Below are 22477 nucleotides of genomic sequence, written 5' to 3' on the forward strand. Positions count from 1 at the left end.
GTTAAACTTTCTCCCATCTCGTGGTCTGGAGGGTGGGCTGACAGACCGCGAGGCGGCGCACCGCGAACAAACTGAACTTCTTTGAACGCATCCCGGCTGCTTTCAGGAGCTGTCGGAAATATGGTGGCGCCACCGTGTAGGGCCCCAGGAGATGGTAGATATCCAGGGGGCAGAGCTAAGATAAAAAAATAAATAAAGTCATCCTATGGGCGCCTATAATCTGTCTATGTATCTGTCGTTGTAATGATGAACACAATATTACTGTCAACGTTAACAATGAACAGCTGCTCATTAAAGTGTTTCATAACTAACAACACACTTATAAATGTTTATCCACATTTACTCTTCAGGGTCCATTATCAGCCTCATGCCCCTTTCAAGAGGACGTTTACTTATGTAGATCCGAAAGTAGTCGATTAATAAATTAGTCATTACAAGTTTTATTATCTTTGACAGTGAAATGTATTTGAGTTTGTGACTGTTGACCAGAAAAACAACATATCTAGGAAGCTTATTGTTTTATCATAGTTCATCGGCATCAACTTATCGATTACCCCATAAAACAATATGTAAGTTAATCGACAATGAGGGCAGGCCAGTAAGTGAAATCAGGACAGCAGGCAGTGGTGGGGGAGTGGTATTTTCCGAGGGGCCGGTGAAGGCAGCATCAGTCTCCTGGCTCCTGGGTGTGTGCAGCCAGTTCAACACACACACACACACATACACACACACTCACACACACACACACTGAGAGAGAAAATACCAGGAACATCTGAACCTGAGTCCAGCTGTGTCTGTCATCTGTCACCTCGTTGGGAAACTTCTCCTTCTCCATCGGACGGACCGAGAATGGGAAACTACCCGAGCTAGTTTTGGAAGAGGACACACATTCAGGGGGGGGAACTGTGCTAAAATTGCCAGGTTAGTTACTGCTAGCTTACCACAGCCTCTCCTTGACGTAGTTAGTCAGTTGTTTCATCCTGTAGCTAACTAGCCGTCGCCGCAGCTAACTCACTTGATACCTATACGTGGTGTGGATCTGTTAATGTAGGGCAGCCTTGTTAGCATGCTAGCTCACGTTTCCTAATTGTTATCAGCTATGCAGATTGTCACTACTCAGCTAGCCAGCTAAGGTTAGCAGCTGAGGTTAGCTAAAGGGGGACAGTGTGTGTGTGTGTGAGTGTGTGTGTGTGTGTGTGGTTCGCTGATTCTGAAGCACTCTTTAATGCCGACAGACAGCATCAGTGAGTCTCCTGCTCACGACAGTAAAGCACTAGTTTTCCCGTAAGCACAGTTCATAAGGCCCGTGGCTGCTCTGCTGTATTGCAAATGCTTTTTTTTGAAAATGGTGTGTATTCGTGCTCCAAGGGAAGGTGGAACTAGCTTAAAGTGAAATTATTTAGAGAAGAAGAGAAAGTAGAGAAAGCGCTTGTTGAGACACCGTGTGAGGAAATGTGTGTAGGCGGGTCTGCTGATAGTGGCCTAAGGTGCAGTACAGCAGGACAGACCGATAAAGCAGTTGGTTAAGTGGCAAGGCAGGTGTGTGTGTGTGTGTGTGTGTGTACTGAAAAAAGGAGTGTCTGCTGAACCACACACACTGTAATATTACATTTAGAAACTAGATAATGTGAACCACGGGGGCGTATAGCTCCATGAGGCAGACAAGTAGAAAAGCGCCACTTCGGGCTCTGTTTGAGGAACGTAAACGCAGCACAGCCAAGTCCTGAACTTGAGTGTGTGGCCCCCCCCCCCCCCCCCCCCCCCTCCTCATCACCCATTGTTGACTGTAGTGAGACTTATCCTTCCTGTTTTCATCTATCCAGGTCGAGCCTTCAGTCACACCGTTTACAGGATCAGGGGCACAGTGGAGATGCAGACCTTCCTGAAAGGCCGGCGAGTCGGCTACTGGCTCAGCGAGAAGAAGATGAAGAAGCTGAATTTTCAGGCCTTTGCTGACCTGTGCAGGTATGTGGGGCTGCAACACGGATTTACAGCGTGTGGGGTCAAGTGATTTTTAGTGCAACTAACAGAAACAGCTTGACATGTGTTCACACTGTAGGCCTACATCATTAACAATTCATGTCACAGCACAGTGAGTTAAGAGGTGTGCTGACACGGCACTTTCTCCTAATGACTCCATGACAAAAGAGGCTAATTGTCATCTCTTCTTACAGGGAATATCCCTTTTGCAGTTTTCATTAGCACTTTTTTGTATGCCTACAGACAGCATCAGTGACTCCCCTGCTCATGTCTGTATAGCCTTGCTGCTCTGCTGTATTGCAAAGGTATTCTTTGAAAATTGTGTGAATGCGTGCCCCAAGGGGAGGTGGAAGTAGCTCAAGTTGATTTATTTTTTGTTTATGTTGAGACATGATGCGAGGAGGTAATGTGTATAGGTGGATCCGCTCAGTGGCCTAAGGTGCAGTTTAGCAGGACAAGCAGCTAAAACAAGTGCCATTATTTAGTTAAATTGTGAGGCAGGTGTGTGAGGACTGAAAAAAGGATTCTCTGCCATGTTATTCACATATCTAAACCAAAATATGTGATCTTATTTCATCGATAGTAACTGGAACAGTACTATAACATAGACCAATCTTGGCTTTTTGTCTTTAGTTTTGAAACATTTTATTTATCTAAAAAAGAAGAGATATATCCATCCAAATACATAGTCATAGCATGAATTGATTCAAGGGTGTATTTCTACTGTAGCAAGGATTTGTTCTGATTCTCCAGCCTTGAGGGGGAAGTTACGTTGGTGCTGTATGTATGTTATCTTCTTGTAGCTTATCCATCTCCAGCTAAGTAAAAGGTTATATAAGGTGCTGTAAAGTAGGGCATGGATTTTCTCAGCAGACATGACTTCAGGAGACGCAGACTCGCCCTCACTGATTTACGGTAGCTGCTCTACAGTATACTGGATTGGGGAAAGTCTCCAAGGTTTGGCAGCAACCTTATCGTCTCTTATTGCAACATCACCTATCTGAGTGTGCCGTGTGAGGGCCGCAGTTATACTGAAAACACAAACAATGGCAGCAGCTAGCAACAAGGGCGAATAGAGAAAACATGTTGGAGCTATAATATGCACGACAGCACATCTGACCTAGCAGGGCAGGTGTGTTGTCAGTGTCTGTTATAGCAGGCAATTGCTTTGTAGCACTTTCACATTTTTTTAAAAGAGTTGTTGTCTCACAAAGCGACCTGGTTGAGCCAGCACAGATTACCACCGTGTAATCCACAAAACATTTTTAATCTCTCCATAAACCTCCTAGTAACCCCCCCCCTCCCTCCCTCCCTGTACCCTTCTTATGAAGGGCGGGTGGTTAAGAAGTGGTGTTTGTGTTGTGACAGAAGATCAAGAAGATCAAGTCGCATTAATAGTCTTTATACAAGACAACAACAAATACCTGCACATTTAGATGGGGAAGAGCCACCAAGTGAATGTGGGTGTGTCCCATATATGATCACCACATGACTGCTTCCTCGAGTCAGCCACTGAAACTTGTCTTCTGGTTCTCCTTTTTGCTGACATGTTTCCCCCCCCCGTCATATACCATGTTAGAAAGCAAGAGTCATCGTCAAAGAGGAAGGAAAAGATGGAACTAAGAACCTTTCTAGTGTATGTGTGGCTCCCATAGGTATACTTGAACTGAACTGTTTTAAAAGACATTTTTCCTCTCAAAGGGTATATCAGTCATTTGTAAACTGTCTCCAGAGCTGCTGTTTATTATTATTATTATAGTGGCATTAATGCCACTTTATTATTTATAAAGCAGTCTTCTTTATTAAGAAATGTTATTCTTGGCACCCTTGATTTTACTTTCCAGATGGATAAGTGCAGGTTTTTGATTTGTCAGGCTTTATGATCAAAGATAAACCAAGTGCTTAACAGAAAGTGCCAGTTTCATGCTCTGATAGGAACCAACCAGGTTTTCTCCCTCTCATCATGTGGCATGCTGCTGACATTGGGGGTGCCTCAGTGTTGAGCCTGCCTTGTCTCGTACAGCTGGACTTAAGGGATTCCCGCTGGTCAGATCCACAGAGGGGTTTATGTTTGTGTCCCATAAGCTTGCACAGCAATTACTCACATTTAGCTAATTAGGAAAAATGTGATGTCCTTGAGAACAGTCAGCCTTAGCGTCAATAATGAAAATATTGCCACTTCATCAAGGCAAGGCCGCTGCAGTCTAGGACGACAGGTCTGATGAGATTACTTTGAGCTATACCCACTGTGTGCTTATACGTAGGCTTTCACCCAAATGAAGCAATTTACTGTAGTGATGGGAAGGCTGTGATTATTCAGAACCTGTGACGAGTATCGCATGAAAATCTATTTAACATGTAAAGAAGGCATTGTGTTGACGTAAAGGAACAGACAGCACAAGGTTTTAATAGCCCAAACAAGTAAAGCTGCTTCACCCAGTAGGGCTGCTATAACTGTCTCTGCCCAGTGTTATCCATAAGAAGAAGGCTGCATTTATTCATAGTGTTTTCACCATAGTCTGTTGGTTTGAGCTTCAGCCAGTCCTGCTATGATTTAGCTCCATCTGCAAGTCAGTATAATCTCAAATACATCCTCTTTTAAACTTTATCACATGCTGTTATGCAGTGCAGTAGTCAAATCTATGTTGTACCATAAATACCAAACCTTACGGTTACAGTTTATTGATATATGATACTGTGTGTTAGTAAAACATGGTGCAATAAAGAAACTCTTGTTTGTCATTATACATCTCCATGTTCTTGTTTGCCGAGCCTATTTTCTGCTCTGGGTCTTCTACATCTCTTTCACTCTGCTCGCCGTGTAACAATATAGGAGAGCAGAATGATCTCCATATCTGAGATGGGACGAAACTAAAGGCCCCCATTCACACCACATGAAACATGCCAGCTGCAGTATTAAATATCCACATTGTTGTGAAGCAGTGAATGGCTGCACGGCTGTTTCCATGGGGCTGTAACCTCAAAAACAACTGGGCTGGACAGGCTGAGTTTGTAGCACTGCTGGATTGGTGGTTTTGTCCTCATCGTAATTTCCCCAACAAGGAGATGTGGTATTTTGGTCAATCAAGTTTTACTTGTTTTGGTATTTTTTTGCCAAATCCCTCTTGCCAATCTGTGACATTAAGATAGGCAGAACAGTTGACAAGCCTGCTCTTCCACAAATGTGTGAACCACAAATGTTGGCTGTTGTTTTTCTGTCATGGGTGGAGTTAGGACTATGAGAAATCCGGCAGCTTTAAACTTTAAAGCTTTGAAGAGTCTTCTTCTGTGGCATTGACAGATTTCTAGAAAAACTCCCTTTTAAAAAGAGAAGAAGTCACTTCACATTCAAATGTTTGCACAAATGGTCAGATATACTGTATAGTGTCAGAGGTGAGGAGAAGAGATGTGCTCAGGTTCCTCGCTTACTGCTTAGTGGTGCACTGTGTAATGATGGTCACCTCTTCTAACAACTCCACTCTTGTGGTGGTCTGCTGGTTGCCAAGCAACCGACTTTCATCTAAAGACCAGTATTTTTGTGCCGTTCCTAAGAAGTAGAATATTCTCCAGCAGGGATGGTTTTTTTTCATATTTTCAGTCACAATGGCCCCACACAAATTTACTGAACAATTCAGTATAATTCAGTTTTGACATCTCAGCACAGAAAGGCCTATGTGTCAGTAGCTCATGTCTGTAATTGTCAAGTAGTCCATTTTTTTGAAAACGTCAGTGACTTTCTGTTTGATTCTTCTTATGGAGAGGAACTGTTTTGACATGCATTTACAAGATGAGTAAAAGGAACTTTGAAATAATAAAGCAAAGAAACACAGTGAGGGCCACGGATGCAAAAACATGTTTTACATGCAAGAAGAGCCTATGTGTTGCATCACTTGGATTTCATCTTTTACACTCTGTGGGCTCTTTCAAGTGTTTTTTTTTCTGAGCCTTTGAGCCCACTGTTAAGCCACAGATATCCTCACCGACGGTACCTGACATAACCCTAATGTGCATCTTGTAGTTTTTATGTACCTTCAGTGCATTTCAATGTCTATTTATTTGTTTTAATTGATTGCTTCAGTTTATTTTTGGTCAATTAAAAAATAATGACTGTTACTTTTGTCTCCTTTTTCAGGAAAAGAGGAATTGAAGTTGTTCAGGTAAGTGGACAACATTCACTGTTTTAGTTGGGAAATCTTCTATTTAGATCCCTGTTGAAATGCCTGCTGTAAACTGCTGTGAGTTTGCTACCTCCCACATACCTGATGCAGTTGCTTCACAGTCTTGCTATTTTCAGTCTGTAAGCATCATCAGTCACAGTTGACCAGACCAGACCATGTTCATTGTTAAGCTGTGACGCAACTCATCCCAGCATGATGTTTCAACACCTGGCCTCAACTCTGTAAACTCCAATGGCTACTCATTGTGTGTGTGTGTGTGTGTGTGTGTGTGTGTGTGTGTGTGTGTGTGTGTGTGTGTGTGTGTGTGTGTGTGTGTGTGTGTGTGTGTGTGTGTGTGTGTGTGTGTGTGTGTGTGTGTGTGTGTGTGTGTGTGTGTGTGTGTGTGTGTGTGTGAGAAGAGGGGAAAGAGGTCTTCACAGTGTCTGACAGCAGTATCAGTCACCTACACCAAGAGCAATATTTTCTATAGTATAATACTGCATAAATGTGTGAGTGAACAGATCACTAATTGCAGTCACTTAAATGTATTCTGTGTCATGTAGATGTGCCAAAAGAAGTGGTGTTCTATCAGCAGTAATTTCTTAGCTTAGGCACAGGATGGGTGAGTTGTGTTCAGATAAATACAGGCTCCAAGAATGTAAAGGCTGCTGTCATTAATGGATATTGCACAGTACACCACACTGAGTAAGTAAACAGCACATACAGCAGCATAGTAACAATTGTTACTAAGTCCTGGGAGCTAAGTGCTGAAAAGTACTTGTCAGTTTAAGTGCTTTCTTGCAATTGAGCAGGAAATCATCCTGCCTTTTCTCTCAGACTCTGTTTTTTCTTTTTTTTAAATGCTGTCTCTTGTCTTCTTGGGGGGTTCTTGTTTTTTTCCCCTCGCTTTGAGGTTATTTTTTTCCTCTCACTGTGCTGACGATATAAGCACACCCAGAAAGAGCCTTGTCCTGGGAATAGTCCCAAAGTAAGCAGGGCTTTGTTTCCCACTGTGCATTCAGCCCCTCCTGGGAGACAGCAGATCCTCATAGACCCTCCACTAGGGGTACCCAGGGACACGAACAGCCCTCTGGCCTTAAACATTTCTCTTTTTCCAGGACAACCTGTTGTCCAGAGAGTTATCTTTCTCCCACAAATCAGCACAGACTGTCTGTATTTTAAGCTGGGCTGTCGCTGCTAATTGCGGAAGCTCAGTTTACTCAGACACACCAGTGACTCTGCTGCCTCAGATGCACCCAATGCCAGTCAGTGCCTGTGCTGTCATGGCTGTTATTACAAGCTAAGATAATGGTAGCCATTGTAATGCGCTGGGCTTGTTATACAAGTCTGTGTACAAAGCTGTCTTCTCCTATTGCACCAGTGAATTCTGAGTCCAGCAACCCTTAGATTTTCCCTCAGACTGCTATTATGCAATTAATTATGCTATTTCTTGTTATGTAATTGAAGCCTTGTTATTCTCCATATTTCCCCCGTATGTCTTGTCCTTAAGGTGCTGTGATTTAATATTATTAAGTCCAGTCTCATTGAAACTGAAGACGAATTTCCCCATTGAGACAATTACATTACATACACAATTACATCACACATTACACAGAAAAAAATGTAGCCCTAAAACCTGTCTACACTATTGTAGCTTCAAAATAGAAAATGTGTTTCATTGTCGATAAACCATTCAGCTCGCAATTTGTTTATGTTTTATTCATTTGATTTTTTTAAAGTTTTACAGCCGGGTAGGGGTGTTGCTGTTATGTAGATATAAAGTCCACCTCTAGGACGCTGGAGGAGACCATAGCTGATTTATGAGCAGATTTATCTCTTGCAGCCAATTTTACCACATAACCTTGTCCCTGTGGTCTGGCAGACTAGCTGAGCCAGATGATAACAACTCAGCCTTGGATTGCCAAGGATATGTGAATCCTGGGCTTTTTCTAGCACAATAAACCATTAGTTAATGTTGTTCACAGCCTTCGTAGAAGCTAATTCACTTTCACATTTGTTGTGTGTCACAGATTTGTTGGTGTAATATCAGTGAGCTAAATCTGAAACCTTCAGTTAATCTGTTTTGTCAGTAGATCATTTTGTAAGCCACAAATGCCAAACACTCCCTGGGTTTAGCTTCTCAAATGTGAGTATTTGCTGCTTTTCTTTGTCTTATGTGATACTAAACTCAAAGTCTGGTGGTTTTGGATTGTTTGTCAAAAAAAGGGTGTCTTGTGAAGTTACTTTTGAGTTTCGGGATGTTGTGATGTGCATATTTGGACTAAATGATTCACCGATTAATCAAGACAATAAGCAACAGATACTTCTATTATGAAAATACCTGCAGCCATACAATCTACTAAATGAAAAATTTGCAAAAGAAGCCAAAATGACATTGATGTGTCACATAACACCACCTAGCGATATATGGTATTTGCCACAAGAGTTTGGATCCTCCAGAGGGTTGGCAGTGGTTATGACATCACCCTGTGTGAACAGATCTTTGCTAAATCTGGCAGCCCAAGAGAGTTCACTTTATATTTCCATCCCTAGCGTGGGAAATCTACATGTATGCCCATCAGGACTTAAAAAACAACACAAGGTTCTTTTGTTTGACTTTTAATGTTAGCATCTTTACCCTCTAGCATCTTTCCAGTCAAGCTCTTTTTTTAAGTAATCCATTATCACGCGCATCTTGTCTCTACTTTTCACCCCTCCATCCTTCCTCTCTCTCTCCTCCTACAGATTTTGCACCAGCTCATCAATATCGACCCCTTAGCCCAGAGCTCATGAGAGCCATCCTCCCGTTGCTCTGTACATTAGCCTGTCTGTATCACAGAGCTGATGAGATTAACTCGCCAGGCTCTGCCTTTAGGAGGCCAATATTCGCTCATAGAGAGAGAACCTATCACAGCAAATGGCCATCGTTCGAGGCTGTCCAGAAAAAGTTATTGAGTCACTGTTTTTATTATATGGTAAGTGCCTAAGAATTTAAAGTAAATTTCCGACATGCTACTGTATCTCCCACACATATTGAATTTGTGGAGGCTGACAAACGAGATTGTCTGATATGATATGTATTGATCCTCCAGTGTATCACGACCCAAAGAAACCCAATTGGCAGTCATTATTTGCAATTAGCATACAGGGACGTTAAGATGAAGCAGATAATTATAAATGTCTGAGTCAAGTAATTTTTACTCTACCTGTTGTTGATTTGACAAATATCTGACACAAGTTTTTTAAGTGCTGTGAGAAGTGTGTGAGGGGTTGTTTCGTGGTCTAGAGGTCGGGGCAAAAATGATGATGATGATTGAGAGATTCATCAGTTTAACCATGATGAACTTCACAGTGACGTCTATATCTCTAGACCTGGTAGAGGTATGAAGTCTCTTTCATTCTCTTTCATTCTGAAAGTAGTCTTTTTCATCCATTCACCATTGCACTACATTGTCAGCAGTGAGGACTCCTGAGAGGACAGCCATTAGCCTAATGAGCTCCCATTTTATCATCCATATGGTTTTTGGGTGGAGATTCACCTTCATGTCGATCCCCTCTCATGTTTAGTCTTGCACTTCATGCAAGGTGTGGTTGACAGCCACAGTTTGTCTCAGACGCATATGTTTCTGTTACACGAGGGTGTCAACTGACACACAGCATACAAAATAAATCATTCATCACATGTCTGTCTGCACTCTCTCTGGTCTAGCCTGGCAACAAAGCAAAAGCCAAGGGAGATTAGATACAGCTGAGGGTAACTAGAAGGAGACGTCTAAAGGATGATGCAGCTCTATGGTAAAACCTCAGCAGGCATAGAGACAAGCAAGTGCTCCGGACTATACATACAGTATGTGTTCATCATACTGGTATACAATTATGTTGAAAACCAAGGTGCGCATATGAGCTCTGTCCCTGCTGTTCTTAGATGTCCCCGGGGGCCACTGTGCAACTACATCAAAGCTGAAAATATGTTGGCCCTGACCCTCTCTCTCCCTCCAGGATCCAGCGTGTTTTCTATGCTGTCTATCACCACGGTGGCTCACTGCTAGGACTCAGTCCCAGAGGGACTTGCAAAGACGTCAGCTGACATTTCTGCTTTTAGCATTTAGCAGGACATCAGTGACTTTACTGCTGGGTTTTTGGATTAGCTCTAAAGCAGGGTCACTCTGTCTACGCACAGGGAGAGGAGAGCTTCATCCTCTGCGATGTGTCTTTGCCAGTGGTTGTTGACCCCCACAGTGTAGAGCCCTGATTTTGTGGAGGGGCCAGGCTGTGGATGGGCCCTCTGTGTTGTGCAAGCAAAAGATTAAAAGCCATGCCTCAGTGGAGTACAGACAAATTCCCTTCCACCCGGCCCTGTGACACTGACACTGCTAGCTAGACAGAAAACAAGTGATCGCTTCAGTTTTTACTGACCTGCTGTACCTCATACCACTGCTGAGGCCCTGTCACCACTGCTGCTCGCACCAGCTAGTGTCATAGACCCATTAATAGGTCATCCGCAGGTGACAACACATTAGATGTGTGTTGACTTAGCAACCGTGCCATTAAGGTTATGGCAGTATGCTTGTGTGTTTTATGCATCTACCATATGCTCACACCTCTGTGTCTACCACACAGTTCCTGATAAACCAGCTGGACTGCTGAGACACTAAGTCACCCTGTGCAGTTTGTTTTTACCCCTGGGCCCTACTGTTCTACTTTATGTAGCCCTAAATCACATTGGTTGATTTTGTCACTGTTTTTTACTGTAGTGTCGCATATGACCTCCTGAATCCTTCCATACCAGCAGTGCATCATCAGTTAGACGTTGCTCCAATCTATACATACTTTATCAGCCACTGTCACTGTATAGTAACTTCTGCTACTGAACAAGTCACATTTTTGCAACGGTTTTGCACGTGTCTAATTTCAGAGATACCTTCGCTTTGGTGGCCAAATTGATGATACATACTGTCAGATGATAAAAATCGATAAATGAGTTTTTGACATACTGCTCATGCAGTGGTATCTATCCCTAACACCACAGGTGTATTAGGCCATTTTGGGGAAAAAACTAATCAATTGCCGCCGATGTTTTATGGATGGAATATTGGAATTTTACATTATTTTGGCAATGAAGTGGTGTTTTTGGTTATTCTTTCATTTTTGAGGCATCCATTGTGTTCGATTAACCAAAATCAGATTCTCTTGTTCAATAGCTCTCCTGGTATTACCCTTAAGGCTTAGTCCTTACTGCAGCGGCCTGTGACAGAGTCTGGCCCTTTGCTGCATGTCATCCTCTCTCTGTCCCCTAATTCCTGTCACTATCTTATAACGCAGAAAATGCCAAAAAAAATAATCTTTGATTAATTCATTCTGTTCAACATTCGCAATTTATCAATTAGTTTTCCAGAAAATATATTTTGTCCAAATATATATATCAATATCATAATCATATAACGTTGCATATACTGTGATAGTGGATTTTATTTACGCCCACATGTAACCTCAGCCGTCCCTGAGCCACAGTTGATTTGAAAATGTTGTCTGTGTGTCAGTTCTAGCAAACCTCAGTGCTCTGCATATTATTTTTGCAGCTCATGATGGCATGCCACTTTTGAGCTGAAGTGCGTGTTTCTACAGGCAGGAGGAATGGAGCGTGGAGGAGAACGAGATCCAACATCGTTAAGATGGGCAGGGAAAGACATGCCGTATTGTTGTAATAATGAGCTCTGGAGAGAATGCAGTTTGACTTGAACACTGCATGTGTGTGTTGGCATCTCTTTGCATGTCGGGATACTGTGTACAGACTGTATGATGTGTCGTATAGGACAAGCCCATATTCTGTTCATTAGTCTCTGATGAGAACAGCGAACATATCTTTGTCAAAACAAGGTCTTACCTTGGACATTTTGTTCTTCCTGATGAAACCAGTGTAAGGAACGTGGTATCTAAATCATCTGATATATACAACCGATTTACCACATTGACTTTTCAGGGCTGGACCAAGGGTACTCTAATTAGTCATCCATCCATCACATCTCTCACAATCATTAACCAGGAAGTGTTGGCCAACCCTAAACCAACTGAAACTCTGTACAGTTTTACAGTTCTTGGATTGATCCACAGCAGTGTGACTAAGGTGTATTCACTCTTGGTTTGCGTACTGTCTGGATGAAACAAAGGACAGTGAGGTCTGGCTTATTTACACAGGTGTTGCTGAATTGTCTTTTGTCTGTATTGATCAGGTGATCCCCATTTGCTGATTAGCTAATGAGGTGGTGTACGCCTGCATTACGCAACAGCAACGCTCCAACCAACACAATTGGCTCTTTTTGACACAGTCTTCTCAGTACAACGCTGATGTGTTTGCTCTGGTTTCAGTTGTACTGTCTCTTAAGCCTTTGGCCTTGAGATGATTTACACAGAGCATCGTGCAGGCACACATGCAGAAGCAATGTGCAGTGCAGGTATGTCATCGCTTCTGGCTGTGTCACATTCAGCTGCCATTTCATCGGTTGTGCTTTGACCTTGGTTGACACTGACCTTTCAAAGTTGAAATAATTTGAACTTTGATTGAAGCGAGCGTTGGCAACTTTGAGTAATGTACCACACCCAGAGTGGGGCCTCCGCCTAGTATGGCGCCATGGCTCTTCCCATAGGAAAACAATGGCACAACCAGGACAGAGCCTATTACTGCTGTTATAAAACATATGGCCTAAGGACTATTTTTGATAAATTTTAGATTTTTTCCTTTATCTCAAAATATCTTTCAGCAAATACTATGCTTAGCCACGTACTGAAGGTCGCTTTATCTGCCTCTCTGACTGTCTGTCTGTCTGTCCTTCTTTCACACAGTCCTGCCTCTCAAATTCTGAAGGTCCTTCGTTATATAGCAACAAACAAGGAGTCACAACTCCAAGCACCCTTCTAACGTGAAAAGTCCTGTCTCACACACATACCTAACTGGACTCCCTCTGTCACAACAACCTGTGACAGACACATTCAACCTGAATAGTGTGCTTTTGTGAATTAGATTTAGCATTTTCATTAGCAGAGGACTCAACTTTGGTTGCTACCGCCTAGCATCTCTCTGTCTTATGTAATGTTGCTGCATGTGTGTCTGTGTGTGTTTGCATGTGACCCACATAAGTCTTATCACACTTGGAGAGGAGCTCCGACTACTTGTGAACTACTTGGCCAGTGCAGTCGATCTTTCGGCTGTGGTAAACTTCAAACAAATGCTAATTTGGTGTTTTCTCTGAGGCTACCGAATATTCTCAGCGAGACTCGAGGTCTGGCTAGAGGGAGAGAGTTTGTACCTCATAGTAAAATAGATCACACCAGAAATAAATGCTGATGGTGTAATTCAAAACAAATTGAACATAAACTCTGACTGCACAAAAATGACAGCTATAAATAAATGAGGACAAAGATGATTCAGAATCAGTCCTGATTTGGGATTTTTATTGAACAGTTGAACACTTTTTTTATTACAAAGATGTATCACAGCAGTTTTAGAAATGCATGGCTGACTGCTGAACCATTTCTAAATGTGATAAATCAATACCTGAATGTTCGATTGCTGTGTTTGCACCACAGACATTGACCCATGGCTGTCCTTCTCTCCTTAGCTGGACCTCAGCCAGCCTCTGGAGGAGCAGGGCCCCCTGGACGTCATCATCCATAAGCTGACTGACCTCATCCTGGAGGCTGACCAGAATGATTCACAGGCTGTGCTGCTGGTGCAAAGAGTACAGGTACGCATCTTGTCTTCCCCCATTTCTTCTGAGTATTCATAGGTGATAAGAAGAATACAAGCACAGAGGAAAGGAAATGATCATTTCCAGTTCTTAAAACCCCCCTCTGACATTTACATAATTGCACAATTTGCGTAGAGATGGGCGTAGATATACCATATCAAAAATGTCTTTCCAGTACATGTTTGACTATGTAATCAATTTGTTAGACTTGCTCCATGTTCTGTCATTCTAAATGTTTGACCACTGACGTTCATTCTTGATGCTGGCAACAGTATGAGTAACAAAATAATCTCAGTTCAAAGGTCCACTTATTGGCTTTTTATGGCTCAGCAAACGAAATTCACATGCTTTTCTATTTGTCATGTTAAAAAAATTATATCACAACCTCAGTGCCAGGTATCAAAAACTGTGTAGCACGAGCTGACAAACAATGTCAGATTTGTTATGTCGCTTACGTATTGTTTAATTTTAGATCATGTCATTTAGGTGAATTTGAATTTGGCAAAATCAAGGAAAAAGTGTACAAGGATAGTGTTATGTTTACCACCGCAGCTCTGCTACAGGCAATAAGCATTTATGGATGACAGAATTTTGTGTTTAATGTAAATGTCCCAGTTTGAGGAATCCAACAGACAGGCTAAAGATCCTTAACTTAGCCCCGGGAACATGAAGGACACTGGCTGCTACATTAGAGTCTGTGGTGACTCATTGAAAACCTAAATGCTGTTGCTCAAAATTGTTTAAAAAGTTTTTTCTTGCTCCTCCTGCGGTGAGAAAAATCTCACATGCACAGTAGGTCACAGCTCCAATTGTGGCACTGTGAACACACTTCAGAAAACGTGTGTGTGTGCATGTTCATTAATCTAGCAGTGCTATAGATTGTGTGAAAATATTTTTCTTCAACCAGCTCTGCCTCCCTCTCTCTCTCTCTCTGTCTCTCTCTCTGTCTCTGTCTCTGTCTCTATCTCTGTCTCTGTCTCTATCTCTGTCTCTGTCTCTCCCTCTGTATGATTCAGAGGAGCCATTATCGTGATCAGCGTCACAAAATTCTGTCAACATGTTCCTGACTGCTCAATTCAGAAGGACAAACAGGATGTCAGTGTGAAGCAATCACTTAAACCGCAGAACCTGGTTAATATTAAGACAACATGACATTTGCACACTTTTATGGCAGTCTTTGCTATTCTTTCATGCAAAGAACTTCATGAAGAACAAGCACTCTGAATAACCCCAATCAAAGTATAGATCTCCACGTTGTATGGATAGCAACGATGGTGATCGTGTATGATTATAACTGTGGAATTTTTTCTACTAATCCTTCAAGGTGCATGTTCAAATAGAAATATTTTTCACAGTAGCTGATACAAAAGGCCGCCATACATCTCTATCATAGGTCACGGCTTTCCTACAACAATGCATAGCTTTTGCCTCAAAAGTTAAAAAATCTCTCTGACATGAGAGAAGACAGACTATGCACCTGTGGCCATAGGTTCAATTGGGTGTCCATCCACAAGCAGCATCATAACTTGTTACCTTTGAAATCCTGTGTGGTAACCAAAAAGTGTATCATTTGTTTCCAGTAGCTGCCTGGTTTTCTCTTAGAGGTGAACTTTGACCCCAACACAAGAACACACAGAGATACACTAAGTCAAAGAAGTGCTGATAAAATTATACAATCCTCAAGCACCCAGTGTGTCCTCATCTTAACCAAAGGTCTCCTCTTAGCCTGCTGTGTACATTACAGCTCTAAAGGGCGGCACCTTGTCTCCATAAACAGATGGCCCCCAGAGGCTGAATCGTCGTCAGATTATAGCAGACAGAGATTGGTATCCTGTAAGCATCAATGACAAGTACCAAACTACCCGGGCAGGCCTTCCTTTGGGCAGAGAAACAGTGGTTTTAGTCCAACATTGTCTTTCACTCACCAGCTTGTGACTGTAGATAATGATTGGATCAAGTATTAGCTGGTAAATCAACAGCTCAGTTTCGTGGCTCAGCCAGCTGTACCTGTTCTTCAGTTTTGCCTGTTCACCCGAACAAAGCTGTCATCTGTGATTAGGTTTTCCTCGAGATATAAGCACATTTCTGGTATGACACAGCTGGGATCTTTGATAACCTTTTGTGAGGTGGAGGGAATAAGACTTCCTCCCTAAAATACCTCCTTATTTGAGATGAAATGTCTGCACTCCAGTGATTCAGTCGCCTGAGGTGTGAACCACATGATTATGGGTGCGATGACAATCATAGTAATGATCATTAGTAGAAATCATGTGGGAGACTGTGGTTTAAGGAACTAAATTAGTTTGCTGACCTTTTTATCTTTTATCAGCATTTTTGGAGTTGTCAGCTACCTAAAAAATCACAATGAATGAAAATGACAGTTATGCTATTTACCTATTACGACTACATTTTCAAGTTGCAATTATAAACTGTGTTATTAACATTTGTAAACACTTGTTTTGTTTAACTTGTTGCCATATAGGTATCGTTTGTTCCAAACATAAATTAAATGTCCGGTCTAGTGGGCTACCCTGTGATCAATAACTCATGTTACTCGAGCTGATGTGATAAATAACAAACCCATCTGGTTGCTGTGAAGTGCTAAAAATTATTTTCTACTGACGGTTTGATGCGTGTGTCATCACAGACGTGGCTCACAACCAGCAGCTTAGATTAGATTTTGTGCTGACCATATTTTGTGAGACTTTGAACAGTTTTTTTCCCTATGGAAACAGATCTGCTTGGAAAAGCGAACAGAAAATGTGCCACCCTTACACCCACTCCCTTCCACCCACACCGACATACGTCTGGCTCTTTTCCTCTCTAACACCTGCCAGCCAGCGCACATTTCCATCTCGCATCCCCCTCTTGTCTGTGTTTGAATGCATTTCTTTTTCTGAAATCCAGACATCAGCAAGTGACATTCCTTATCAGGAGAGTATTCCTCTAAACTCTTGGAAGATTAGTCTGAATCTATTTTTTGGCGGCAGCATGGTTGACTTACATAACCGCTAAACTGGCTTTGATCAGCATTGCCCGTTAGATCCCGGCAGATCCTACAGATGGGTCCTCCATGTCAACACAAAGGCATTTGTTTACATGCTGCATACGACAGTACGTGTGCAGTTTTTCCCCACCATTTATGTCTGGCAGATGTCTGACATCGCAGCATGCATGTGTTTAATTTCATGCAAGCGTGTCTTTAATTTCATGCAAGCGTGTATGGCAGCTGAGTTGGGATTTTTTTTTTTTTTTTTAAAGGGCTGTGATGTGAGCTGTCAGGCTGTTTGTGTAAATGTGCAGGCCAGCCAGCTTCACCAGACAGCAACTCAGTAAAAAAATTGCTCTGAAGGAATGGCTGGCAGAGAAATTCACAGAACAAAGATGGAAATGTGGAGAGCATGGAGAGCTGCAAAAGTGCAGAGGAGGTGGTGTGGGGACAGAGCCAGAGGAGAGCCGACAAGAAGAGAGAGGAGATGGGGAGTGCAGTTATGTAAAATAGCGAACCTCACGCTGACCCAACAGCCGGCCGTGCGGAGATGCAGTGATGTAACCTACACAGACCCGCTGGCATACATCTCATGCTCTCTCTAGTGTGCGCACACACAAACACACAGAGCAGAGTGGGGCATGTTGACCCTTCAACTCTTTGTTTGTCTTTGTAGTTTGTCTGCTTCAATATGTTAGGTATTTCTAATCTGTATGGATCTATTTGCGTGTGTGTCATGTGTCATGGCAGATGGTTGTGTGCTGCTCCTTTGTTTGCACTTTTTTGTTTCCATATTTTGTGTTCCAGTAACACACCTACATATTCCCATTATTTTCATTATTGATTCAGTAAGATACTTTTCTGATTAATTTCAGAAAATAGAAAATTCAGTGTTGATGCATGAATAATCATTTTATTCCTGCACACACACACACACACACACACACAGGTTGTAGCTTCTAGTGTGTTTTCACCAGTTAACACAATTGGAGGAGATGTTCCTATTTCCACCTTTTTAGGATGGGTTATGGATCATGGCCAAGGAGGGTATGGACATACTTTCATAAAAATAAAATAAAATTTAAGAAAATGTGTCGCTGTGTTTCAGGACTACATTGATGCCCACCCAGAGACCATCGTCCTGGATCCACTTCCAGCCATCCGAACTCTGCTGGACCGCTGCAAGTCCTACCAGCTCATCCACAGGATAGAGAGCTGTATGCAGGGTGAGATGTCTCATGTAACTTGGCGACACGTGCACAGCCGTCTCTCACTGACGAGCTGGACCAGACACGCATCTTTTAGTAAATTCTTCAATGATTGCGAAGTTGCAATTAGCGAATTTGCTCACAGAGGGGAAGTAAATTTGGGCTGTGCTTTGACACAGAGCTCACATTTGGTGAAACTTAACATGGAAATTCAAACTGCTGCCCAATGACCTGTGCTGACCCTTAAGGGGACAAAGAGAAATAAAACTCCAAAATGGAGGAAGCTGTGGCATTAGCTGTGTCACACCATCCATTCTTTATACCCCTGCTCTCTCAGCTGCTCTCTATACTGCTCCACTAAAGAGATTCAGCATGGTTTGCAATCGACTGTGTGAGTAGAGTGGATGGTACAGATAACGTCCATTGAAAATAACCATTTAAATGTGTTTTCTGGTTAATGACCAATCGCAACTTGTGACATTTTGTTAAGACATTTGTGAATTTTGCTGCTGAAGTGTTGTATTAGACTGCCTTGTGTACCTGATCAACTGGCGGTGTATTTTGCTGTCTCACTTTGTGATCAGCCCTTTACGGCATCATGGGTTCAATCTGAGTAAACACCATCAGTGTCTCTGTTTCTCTCCTCTATATTCTATAAAAGCAGAAGTAACTTAAAATAAAAAAGGAACTGTTGATTCCACAGCCATTACCCTCTACATTACTGAACATGGCTAATATTATTACAAGGGTAGAGTTGTGGTTCTCTGTCTTTCCTCCTCTCTTCCAGAGGGGACACGTGGATAACATATGAGTGCTCTGTCGCCTCTCACTTGAATTATGTTACTCGATGCTTCCGAGCAGATGTTTAATTCTTGCCGGTTGAGCACTCTGCTGATATAATTTCTCTTCTCCTTTTCACGCAACAAAAGCACCTCTCCATTTCCCCCTGCGTGAACCCAGTATGAACTTGGCTCTGTGTAAGTTTCTCACTGAGGGATCAGAGCTCGTCTTCCAGCGGGTCCAGCAGCACCTTCCTCCGTCACTGAGCCCACAAACTAATCACGTCTTTTTGCTGGAGGCAGAGAAATGCAATGACGACAGGAGCACATTCCCTACCCACGCTCACTTTAAACACACCTGTGACTCATCCACATTTCCTTTAACCCCATACATGGCAGGGAACATAAACCTTTTAATTATTACTTCAGAGTGTCCATGACTGCGCGAGGGGCCGCAGTCTGGTGTCAGAGCAGCAGATCAGAGGCGTTTCAGCATGTCGGCAGTGTCACTAGTTTCTTAAAATAGAACCAAAAGAAACCGTCTTTTCATCTAAACAGACATGATAGCTGTTGCGTAACAAAGAGTATAAGCTGCATTGCTCTGTCTTTACTGCGTGCATTTGGTTTGAAGAGGAGGATGGCTCACTGGCTGCATTTCTAGGAAGCATTTTTTGAATCCTTCCATTAATTCAAGTGGTACTCTCTGCTCACACTTAGGCCTGCATACCAAACCACCCAGACAAACGTGGTTGGTTTATACGCAAGCATGGAGTGTAAGCCATTATAATCCCACACCACACCACCATGATTCCACAAAAAAACGGCATGTGACCGAGGAGAAATTTACTTTTTTCAGTCAGCAAAAAAAAGTGACTGGGAGAACTGGATTAAGGTTAGAGTAAAGTACATAATCGGGGATCGTTTGAGAGTGGGGAAACCTTGCTTTCTTAGGCACAGCCACTTCCTCCTCCTTATCAGCGGAGGCCATGGAGTCCTGGAGCAGCTGCCAGGGCAACCCAGTACTAAAAGGCCATAGAGAGCCAGCCGCTGCTTCACAGCCTGCATGACTCAGAATAGTAGTCAATAGGAGGAAGCACTTGAGGTGTGCTCATGCTTTCTCTGGAAAAGCAAACCATATTTAATCACTTGAGTGTTCTCCCAATGTTAAATGGCTCCAGTCACAGTACATTTAGCTGTTCTGCTCAGAATTGTTTAAATTAATATAAACATGGGGACAAGAATTAGCTCATCTTAATGTTATGTTTAATAGAAAATAGCTAGACAAGGGCCACATGAGCACTAATGGATCAGTGTCACTGATTCATAGTTGCGCTTATTGGTGCTTTGGCGCTGCTCTGTTGTCTGACTTGGTTTTGTGTTTCCTTTGTGAGCCAGGGCAAGGTAACTGTTTATGTTACTTAGTGGAATCCACTGGTTCCTGTGTATGCTTGAGTTTTGATATCTTGGACTGTTTTTATAGACAGAAACCGTCGCCAAGTCAACTGTTCTATAAAACGAAAGCCTCTCTAAATGTTTTGAGCTTATCCCTCTCCAGCTCACGATAAAAGAATTCTCCTGAACACAAGCAGATTCCTCAGGATCAAACTGAAACCCTGCTGGGTTTATTCATGTATTAATCAGAGGTCCCTGTGCTGGTATTAATCCACGCCTCTGCTAAGACCAACAGAACAGAAGTGTCACGTTTATGCAAGTGATCAATATTTAATCATAGTTGCAGTGTGAGAAAGACAAACACTGAGTCACTTCAGGACCCAAACACTCGTCCAGTAAGCCAAGTGGGCAGACAGGATTGCCTAACTTGAGTAAAAGATTCCGTGCCAAAGGAGGAATATCTCATCAAACGTATAGGATTTACGTCTTGTGAGAAAACCCATCAAATTTTTCTTTTCAAAATAAATGGCTCATAATTGTAATTGGAGCGTAAGCCTCTTACAGCAAAATACTGAGAATTGCATTATTCTCGGTGCATAGCCGTGTTTAGAGTTCAATTTAAAATATTGAAAAACCTGCTGCTTTGCCTCGAGGTGGGGGGACGCAGAGAGAACAGTCAGAGAGGATGCTGGGGTTTCCAGGAAACAAGCTCTAAATAGCAACAGCCTTCACCTAAACAGCACCGCACTTTATGGAGCTTAATGTAACTGGGTGCTCTGTTGTTTTCTGCAGGAAGCTGTGATCTGAATGTCAGGTGTTATAAACACGCCTGCTGAGGAATCTCTTCCCTGTTCATTCTCGGTCACACCAGTTATTGCCTATAAGTTTATACATCTGTTTGCATGAGTATGATGTAACAGAGTGGACAGATGAGGAATTGCAGCGGATGTCCCGATGTGATAGAAGCACAAGAGAAACAAAAAGAGTAGTGTAACTGAATAATGGCATTTAAAAAGCATCCCATCGTGAAGACCCGTAAACGTCGTCCTCGGCTCCGCTGGGTCTGCTGTGAGCACACAGTGTTTAGACAGAGCCAGAGATTGATTCCCCCCTCTCCAGTCCTCCCCTCCATCCCCTCATCCCTAAAGCGTCAACCGGAGCCAAGCATGCACGCTATTACAAACTTGGCCACACTCTCTTATCCACCATCCCCTTGTCTCTTTATTATAAATCTCCAACTTGAAGCATGAAATGTTTTCCGTTTGACAAGGTTTATATGTTTTGATGGTTTTTTGTTTGACAAAATTTAACGCCATCTGTCTTTGGGAACTTGGCGATGCAATGGGGATATTTTCCCTACCAGGCTGTTTTCTGAAAGACATTATGTTGCTATTCCTGTCCTGGTAAAATAACATCAGTATGACGAGCGTGGCTGTAGCCAGTACAAAGATGACTGATGGGTAACCCTCCAGGCTTCCCGCTCCCAAAAGTGACTGCTTGCAGAGCCAACACTGGAATGGGTCCAGCAGCACAAGGAAAGGTTACAGAACACAGAACAAGTATGTGCCTGTGAGAGAGAATAGGAGTATTCAGTGTTCATCTGTCATGTTACAGCCATTTCTACCACGCTAGATCTGTTTTGGCTTGCTTTAATGATGCAGATTTATTCCTTTTTGAAGTAAAGATAAAAGTGTTCCTATTAGGAAATTAGTTTTGTTCATAGTGGTCAAAGCACATGTTCAGCTGCAGTGGAGCAGTTCTTCAGCTGGAAGGCACATCAGCAAAGAGGATGCTTGTAGGACTTCTAAGGTCTTATTTCTGTAGCTGTGGTCGTCACTTCTATCAGTTGTGATAGCGTCTTACTGGCCACTACAACAAAGCCAGACGATCAGACAGGTTGTAAACATGCTATGAGCGGGTGAACAAGCCTGATTATCTAAACCAATTTTTAAGGGTGGGGTCCACATTACTAGAAATTACTATAAACTATAAGCAGTGAAGAGGGTTGGCTAACCTTGGTTTTTGTTTAAGACTTGCCAGACGCTCATGTTCATTATCCTGCTGATGAGTTTAGTAGCAGTGTCGTCACATTCCCCAAACTCAGCACACAACTATATAAAATACAAAATGTGACTGCAACAATGTTAGTTATTTTTATTGTTAATGTATATGCCAGCTATTTTCTTTAAGTTTAAAAGTCACAGCCAGTGAATCTTTGGCACTAAGT

At 42.5% G+C, this 22477-nt stretch overlaps 1 protein-coding gene across 1 annotated transcript in view; it reads left to right on the top strand.

Annotated features, from left to right (window-relative positions):
- The first annotated feature begins 656 nt into the window (after nucleotides 1–656).
- Nucleotides 657–22477, top strand: part of itpk1b (inositol-tetrakisphosphate 1-kinase b) — a 29749-nt gene continuing 7928 nt past the window's right edge. The window contains exons 1-5 of the mRNA XM_070841956.1: nucleotides 657–921; nucleotides 1824–1965; nucleotides 6113–6137; nucleotides 13754–13879; nucleotides 17980–18097. Of these exons, the coding sequence (XP_070698057.1) occupies nucleotides 1871–1965; nucleotides 6113–6137; nucleotides 13754–13879; nucleotides 17980–18097 (364 nt within the window). The 5' untranslated portion in view covers nucleotides 657–921; nucleotides 1824–1870. The remainder of the gene's footprint in view (nucleotides 922–1823; nucleotides 1966–6112; nucleotides 6138–13753; nucleotides 13880–17979; nucleotides 18098–22477) is intronic.

This window comes from Pempheris klunzingeri, chromosome 13 (assembly GCF_042242105.1).
Source record: "Pempheris klunzingeri isolate RE-2024b chromosome 13, fPemKlu1.hap1, whole genome shotgun sequence".
NCBI classification, from domain to species: Eukaryota; Metazoa; Chordata; class Actinopteri; order Acropomatiformes; family Pempheridae; genus Pempheris; species Pempheris klunzingeri.